This window comes from Opisthorchis viverrini (genome assembly GCF_000715545.1).
Source record: "Opisthorchis viverrini unplaced genomic scaffold opera_v5_9, whole genome shotgun sequence".
Lineage (NCBI taxonomy): Eukaryota > Metazoa > Platyhelminthes > Trematoda > Opisthorchiida > Opisthorchiidae > Opisthorchis > Opisthorchis viverrini.
The window spans coordinates 2,354,594-2,363,215 of NW_008751665.1; the positions used below are offsets into that span (position 1 = coordinate 2,354,594).

The following is an 8,622-nucleotide window of genomic DNA, read 5'->3' on the forward strand; positions in this document are numbered from 1 at the left end:
TGCGGAGAAAACACGTTACCGCCGTCCGGACTTTCACCAAGGAACTCTCACATACGATAAGTTCCTTTTTGACTTGCTCCAATTTCGCATTGTATTCATTTTTATACGTGTCGCAACCATGTAAAACTTGATTGAGGATACCCAGTGGGTTTAATTAAGCGCAACTAACACGGGTATTGGTGCCAACACCAGGACCCAACAAGGGGTGGATCGGAACAGTGGTCATTCTACTCAAAACAGAAACATATGAAGTCTTTAGAAGGGTACTGAATACGGCTTACGTTAGAGTAGCATTTTAGCATACAAAATAAAACGTAACGACTGTACGAAGGTTTAAACAGGTCAGACAGCCAGGGAATTGCACACCAGAATCGGTAAGCATAAGCGTTCCATTAATAGATCACCGAGAAACGTAGATGAATACCAGGCGATGGTCGAAGATTCGACATGCACTAGACATTGGGCACAGGATATATCTAGAAAATGTGGACATCCTGAGATTCACACCACAGTGACTGGTGGCCGAGGCGGTGGAAATCGCCAAGCTTCCCAGCGTAAATAGAAAAGAGTGGGTAGAAAGTGAAAACGTGTGGACAGCGGTCTTAGATCAGCCAAGATGACCGAGGGGGGGTGTGCAGTTATCAGCGAAATGGTATGGGAGTAAAAGTACAACAACAACAATTAAAACCCCACCCCCATCCCTAAATCAATGGTCCTGGCACCCTTGGACGAACACAGGTGAACGAATTCTGTGAACGACCCCAAGGGGAATTTTCCATGAAGGTGTCCTAGACTGAAGAAGCAAGGACGAAAAAATCCGGGTTCATCATAAAGACGACCTCGCCTAACCAATCTATCGTAAATCTCAGTCATCCCCATTAATCAACAAACAGGAACATCAGATTGAACACCCAGCACTGATCAAGTCGGCTAGTCATAAGAAATCTTACAGATTGGTTCCCTGAGTGCCTTAAAACCTAATCAACCTACTTACTCAATTGGCCTGACGAAACTTTTGTGTCAAAAGCGAAACGTTGCCGAGCAACAAATCCACCGATTGTTTAACAAACCTCTTTGAAACGGAGAACGCAATCTTATTCGTAATCACGCATGACCTTAGGAGGTGTCCTGAATCTGATTATCGACACAGAACTTCAAACCTGTTTGATATATCAAAGTCAGGAGAGACTCATTTGTGTCAATTTTTTGGATATCTCGCTTGAGAGTGGTCCATACACAAAAATCTGTCGAAACCGTACGTAATGTCAATTAATTCACAAATTCGCTAGAAAAACACTGAAACCGTGGGGGAGAAAGTGCGCAGAATCTAATAAAAGCAGCTCATTTTTTGCTACAAGTTCTTTCCTTCTGGTCGCTTGCCCCATCCCGACGGAACCATCGGAGGCTGAACGTGAGTCATTTTGTGACCTTGACCTTGAAAAGTACGCAGAATGCATGATGGAGTCTGTTCTTTCGAGCTGATCTGTCGCGCTGATTTTGGTCCTACTGGCACAATCTCTTTGAAGTCAAGTAAAGACGCAAGTAGGACACAAATGGATGTGATGTTAGGTCACAATGTGGGCTCAGGGAGGGTTTCTGTGGCAGTTGGAGTACATCGTTTTAACTCTCCTACTACGTTCATATGATTCCAAATACAGTAGCATTCAAGTTCAATCTGCAGTCGAATAATGACCGCACATCCATACACATCTCAACGAAGACGGTGATGATTTAGTCACTCAGGTTTCGTAGCCTTTCTCGCTCTTCTTCTTTTCAGTAGACTCACTAACCCCAGATTGTTTCCCAATGAATTGCTCCTATAACAGTCAGACTGACTGTAGGGAAGTAGCTGAACATTTCATCACCCAACTGGCCATTGTTTTTGTCTGCAGCAGGGGGGATAACGAGGTTCGTCATTCTATTGAAAGAAACGTACTGACCAGTTGTTGGTGATGAGATATTGTCCCTCGTATTCTGATTACTGATACAGTGAATCAGAATGAAGTTTCCGAGTCCCAAACATATGCTAGGTACAATCAAACCGATCACAGAAGGATACTTATCGCAACTGGATGATCTCTCCGCAGACAAACATCCTGTCACAGGAACAAACGGCAGCCTCACTGGTGAGAGAATCTTCGTCACGCAGTGTTTTTTGCATCTTAGCTGACACAATAGCACTGACAAACCTTCTCGTTCTGTTGATTTTGAAGGCATCGATGCAAAGTCACATTCTATTCCGCACGGATCGATTATAGTTTACAGAGTGCGTGCATGGAGCTAGTGTTCCGATCAACCGAGGTCTGCGAATTCCGTAAATTCGGCGGGCAGCAACGTAAGGCTATTTAACGTGCTTAGGGCGTCACAATTATGAACCAAGTCACTTGACCTTTGAAGAAATTACTTTTGCACTCACCTTTATACCGGCTGTTTTTAAGCTCTGCAGGCACTCATTCACACAAGGCTGTAGTGTGTCCTCCACCCCGGTAACGGCTATAAGTTCCAGACCAGATTCAATGTTGTCGTTGCTTGCTTTCAACGCCCGAACTCTAGCCTCTCCAAACTGCCTCAGTGCCTGTTGACGTTCTCGCAGGAGTGCGTAATACTCGTCACGAGTGATCTGCTTTGTTGCATACACCAGAGTTCGAAGACCACTTAGGCCGAACTCATTCACCTGTTCCAAAGCTTTTGAGTGGAGAGGGTTTGTGGAGCGGCTGCTTGTCTAGACAGGAAAAAAAGGAAAACTAACTCCAGCAGGATGGAGGAAATTTAGTGCAGACTCATGACACACTTCCTCTAGCAATCGTATAATCTTGACAGTTGTACCACAAACGTATAAAAAGTGTCGTTTCGACGAACAGTTCTGTAGTCCCCCCAAACATAACGGATGGAACGGATGGAGGATTCGACCGCAAAGAATTCCGTTACACCAAAATCTTGTGGGACCAAAGTGTTTTCCGTCCACTGAAAATTCCGCCGCTCAGAAAAATCACAAAGGCTCATTGCCAACTTTGGCTAGCGTTGGCAAAGTAGAATACTGGAAGTCGCCCTGGAATTTTTCAGACGACTCTACTCCAACTCAAAGTACAAACTCCTTCACAGTGTCTGTGAGAAGTTGTTTTTATTCATTGAAAGTGATGGAAAAAGAGCTTCAGGGTGCACAAATATAGTCGATTTTGCGGTTTGGTGAAATACCGACTTGAACCCGTTGTTCTACTGCCCTTTTCAGTAGCAACCTCTTCAAAGAACTATTTTGGAGAAGGATAACTACAACAGCTGAACAGCTACTCGGTCTCCACTGTTCCTCCTATTCGTGTGCAGTCAAAATACTTAAATTACAATGCAACGTTCCATGTAGCTGAGTGAGGGCCTAACTCGGCCCATCCAACTGTGAGTAGAAAAAAACCAGACTTTGTTTAGCCTAAAAAACTCACCCTTTTTTCCAGAATTGCAGTTTCGGCACCTTTGCTGTGAATATGAAATGTCCCATCTGGGTGTTGGACCATCACGGTCATTTGCTTGCGGACTGGATCAAACTCCAGAGTAGCGTCGACAATATACTCTTCGGTAGCTGTCCCGATTCCACAATTTGAGGTTTTATCATTGACGTCCTGCTTTAGTTGCCTCTGTAGCACCAAAAGACGCCCACCTTGGATGTTCGGATGTGGCTTATTGGAAATCAGTGAAACACCAAGCCTTGCAGCTCCTTCAACCAGAGCCTTCTCGTCCGGGGATGTAGCCTAAATTTAGAAAATAGACGTTTTGACTGCGTTAAGATTGATCCATGTAGCATTGATCAAGGATAGTTTCTGCACGAGTTCAGAAGGACTGTTGTTTAAGTCAGTTTGATGTGGACTCAAATGCGATAAATTCAGTAACTCTCCGAAAGAAATCAAAGGTGTTCTGCGGGATGGAACACCAGCAATACCTGGCGAACATCAATCCTACGTCGCTCACATTTAGCTGCACATGTGCTGCACATGTCATGCAAACATATTCTTTGAGTAAGAAAATCAAGTCTTATAAACCGAAATGGGAATGTTAAACACAGTCTGTTTTGTCAGGATCGTAGGAAGTGAGCAGTCTCGAGATTAGCTGTTCACACAGAACACACGTATCTGTTTGGGGCATCCCAACGGCAGTAATCAAACACGTGAAACCCTCAGACAGAACAAGAGGCAATCAAAGATTGGTGTCACTATTGACACACCTCCTGAATCAGTGCATTCTGCGCCATCTGACCTAACCTGCATTTGATTCGCGAAATGCGGGGTGTTTCATCGCGTAACATAATACTGAACTAAATTCTGGGCTCAACAGACTGACCTGCCATCTGTGGATCTCTTGCAACCTGTTCCGGGTTGTAGACCGTTATGTAGTTAAACGTTGTCACACGGAACGCATCAGGTGCTTTGCTCCACCCTCAGCCATTCTTTAAGAGAGAGAGGATGATGAGGTCATGTGATAAAATGTCGATATACACAATCCATAAGTTGTGCATGATGTGTACGTTATCCTGCAGTCTGCACGACAGAGTTCGAGCATACCATTTGCAATCTTTACAAGGTGAATCTTGCGTGATGCGTCGAGCACAGTATCCAGAATTACCTGGATTTGTATGACTTGTCCTGGTAAACGTAGATAGGGATCACTCTCGAAGCATTCCTGATATGTCATATGGGGAAATGTAGATACACTCCTTTATTTTCGATTGTCTTCAGGAGCACCATAAGCAGTGACCGTTCTTTAAGGACAGCATTTGAGAGCGCAACCGAGCTGCTGGATACGGCTGCCTTCTTGAACTGCCGCTACATTAACAAATCCGTTGTTTTTGAAATTCACACTCGCCACCAAAAATGAAAGCTGTTCCTCAGAAGATAAGTTTGTAGAACCCCCTTATAAGATAGCTCTCTTCCAACATGTTCCGGGCCCTACCGCCGTGAAACAGTGCCGAATTAGATAAAGTACTCTCGTTTGTAAATTCTACTGATGTTAACGGCCGAATCGACTTTATCACTAATTATTGTGATATTATTCATCACAGAGTGTGTACAGTCTGTTTTCAAGTAGAACAAAAGATCGGTAAATACTTGCGAACTGTGGCCACCCGATGAAATACTTAAGGATGAAAATTCGTTCGGCAATCCTGTGACCAGTATGTTCTGTGAAGAAAAAACGCCACATTTTTTCAACAGGTCTATAATGTCTATAACTTTGTTTGATCGGGAGATCTTAAAGTGTAGCTATAATGCGCAGTAAATAAACGGCGTCTCCATTCTCAACTTTGCCATGTTACAAGCGAGTATTTTCTTATCTCTCGCCGACCGGAAGCAGGCTGTTTGTGTACATGACCTAAGCATCAGCGGCTTCCACTGGGGAACACGCCTAAATGGTATATTAGGAATTAGGCCCCCGTGTACTTTGGATGGTCAGACGATCAGTCACTCACAATGAACGACGACTAAATACCAGACGAGCATACATTCACGTCCCAAATCAGCTGCAAGGCAGACTTATTCGTGCCGCTGATGCGCACGCGTGAGCAAAATTTCCATAGGCTGGTCAAGGGCGAACAAGCTTGACGCCAATCGTCTGGTCATCTACCTGATCGATATTTTGATTCGATTGGCTTACACGGCATATGTTGGATGCACTTGTCTACACGCTTGATGCATTCAAGGCCACTCAGCTTCAGTGGGCTATGCGTAATTAGGCCGTATGTTTCCTAACTAATTGACTGAATATAGTTGCTGACAGCAGGCTTCCATTAGGATATGATCTTTGAAGCACGTTTTTTCAGGAAAGGAATCGGATAGGTGGAATATAAGCGAAATCTGCTGTCGAGACTAATCTTTCTGAAGGCATCCAACGCACTGTCGAAAATAAATATTTCCGATCAGGCCGCTGAGTTGATCACCTGAATCGCAGCTGAATCAGGCGCCTCAGCTGCTCCCGGTTGAATAAGGTTAACAATAAGGGATTTCCCACATTATCGGTCATTCTGCCTGTATTTCTGCCTGGTTATGGAGAAACGGACGCTTAGAATTGATGTCTTTTTGTCAATTCTTATCTATATCGATGTTTTGGCCCCAAAATTGATGGTCATCAGAACAATCAAAATGACTGCATACTTTGGGCTGCTGCTCTAATCGAACTATTGCCATTACAAAAATTCGAAAAATATAGACACTTTTCCCAAAAAAAATAATTATATTCAATGTCATGGACTCACTGCAAATTTCGCACTCTCCCCATTTATGTCTGGTCGAGTTTCTACCGTATGACAAAGAGCCACCACCGTGAGAAACTCCATCAGGTGGACTGGAAGTGCGCTGCCATCTGTCCAAACATTGGACTGTTGCATCTCAGTCACTCTTACACATGGTTGTCCTGCTTCAGTCTTCAGATGGCGGACGTCATTACCGTCAAACACGTATATACCATCATCGGACAAGATACTGCACGCCTTGAAGACCATTTGATTCAGTGTCAAGGTTCCAGTTTTGTCACTGAATAGAAACTCAATTTGACCCAGTTCATCAGCCAAGTGTACTGAGTTGGCCGAGCCCCCCAGTCCTCTCTCAGGGTCGAAAAATTCAGGATCATGTGTGATTAAGTAGGAGTTCATAAGCATTTGCAACTCAATTGTAATTATAAGTGAGACGGGAACCAAAAAGTTTGCAATGAACGCAAACGAAATCAGTGTTCGCACGTAGGAAAATCGTGTGGGCAGGCGGGTAGAGACAAACCACGGAAAATTTGCTCCTTGTGTGCTCCACACGGTCGCCAGGGTAGTACCCATCGCGCACAACAAAATGGATGTGACCAAGAACAAAGTGAGCACAAAATTTAACTTGTCCTCCCTGGAACTGTATTTCCGACCGCGCTTTTTGGAATTCATTGACAATTTTGTGTCCACCCCGGTATAGACGACAAGTCCCAGAATGCCACCAGTACTGTGTACAACCGCACCCCTGAAAGCCAGGTTTTCGACCAATATGGGCGTCGAATTTTCGGTCCCCTTGGAAGTCGACGTGATCAGGTTTCCTTCAAAACAATTGAGGTCGGCGCGTGGCGCCTCATATGTGACCTCTACCAGCAATGGTTTGAACTGAGTAACGTGTCTAATTCCCATGTCGTTAGGAAACATTGACAAGATTTTCCCATAGTTTTTGAAAGTTTTATTCAGAGCATAATGCGTCTTTACGGAAGTTTCGCCATCCAAATTTGCCGTAGTTAAGCGAACCTCTCTCTTACAACCATCAGATGCAAGCAGAACGAGATCACATGGAATTTCCTGATCAGCGACACAGCGAACGATCTGACCAACCTGCAACGAGGAGGAAGTTCTTTCCATCCAGACGAGCTGATTGTTATTTGTATCAAACTCTAAAACACTGAAACGTTTATTGTTTACCCGTCTGTCTTCAATATGTCGAAAAATATCGTAAATTCCTTCTTTTAGCATAGCTATGAACACAGCAAACACAAATGGTACAACGTAAGCAAAAGCACTGATGGCTCCTTGAGCAAATAGATATAGGAATGAAAGTGACAGGAAAGTAAAGTTGGAAACAAAATGAAACTGTTCATATAAATTCAAGAATACAAAGTTCCACCATGTGTAGCTGGAAGAAATAATCCTATTATCCGCATACTTATTTAACGGTCTTAATGTCACGGGATCAATCGTTTGTAGGCCGTTTGCGTACACACGTCTGACTGTCTTCTCTCTCTTATTCCGGAAGTAGCAACGCATTCTTTCTCAGAACAATGACACTGATAATGGTAAGGCTGTTGAGTATATATGCAAGGCCAACCAAGCGCTAAGCAAAGCCGAAACAACTGATTGGTCGAAAGATGCCTTGCAAATCTACTCAAATTGAGCAATACCACGAAAAGCATGAATATAATGCGCGTAATACCGATAGGAAGGATGTGGTAGGATTCTGCACCATGACTTTTACTATTATTGGATATCACCAGACGGGTCCGAACGGAATCATCGTTTGATCAACAATTTCAGATTGATGCAGTTGGGACCAGTTTTCCTGATACCAAGTTCAGGTAAAGGTGAAGTTGAAATTTGAATCGATCTACTCATGTCCAGAAAGACATAAAAACCAGCTCACCAATCATAGTACAACTTACCAGTCTTTATCCAACTACTTTTGAAAGGAAGAAGGCCTTCGCTACGGAATTATTTATTAGAAAATGCCAACTGACCGGTTACAGACTATTGGACAGGGAAACGAAACTCTCATTTGCATCTTATTCACCAAAACTGGACATCCATCTTCTGCTGAACGCGTCTTCTTGAACTTTTTTGGATATTCATTGACTCCAATCATTCATTGCTCAGATCTAAGCAAATGCTACAAAGCGACTCCACAAATTCCGCAACGGATCTCCCCTTTTCAAAGGACGCAAAGCAAATTTACAAGAACAACACATACTACTCGCATGCCTCCCCATAAGTAGTATCACCGTTATACTTGGACGCTCTACTATGCACAGTGATAAACTTCGGCACACGGATGTTTGAACTCCTGAATGCGTCGACGTAAATCCTGGTTTCATGTTCAGCCTGGTTGACGTATTTAGCGGGTACTTGAAAGACGG

At 43.7% G+C, this 8,622-nt stretch overlaps 1 protein-coding gene across 1 annotated transcript in view; it reads right to left on the reverse strand.

Moving 5' to 3' along the window:
* T265_00897 (hypothetical protein) overlaps positions 1 to 7,759 on the reverse strand; it is a gene marked incomplete at both ends in the record, with an annotated part of 24,988 nt that extends 17,229 nt beyond the window's left edge. Inside the window, 3 exons of the mRNA XM_009164792.1 lie at positions 2,417 to 2,722; positions 3,435 to 3,740; positions 6,233 to 7,759. Of these exons, the coding sequence (XP_009163056.1) occupies positions 2,417 to 2,722; positions 3,435 to 3,740; positions 6,233 to 7,759 (2,139 nt within the window). The remainder of the gene's footprint in view (positions 1 to 2,416; positions 2,723 to 3,434; positions 3,741 to 6,232) is intronic.
* Positions 7,760 to 8,622: the final 863 nt, after the last annotated feature.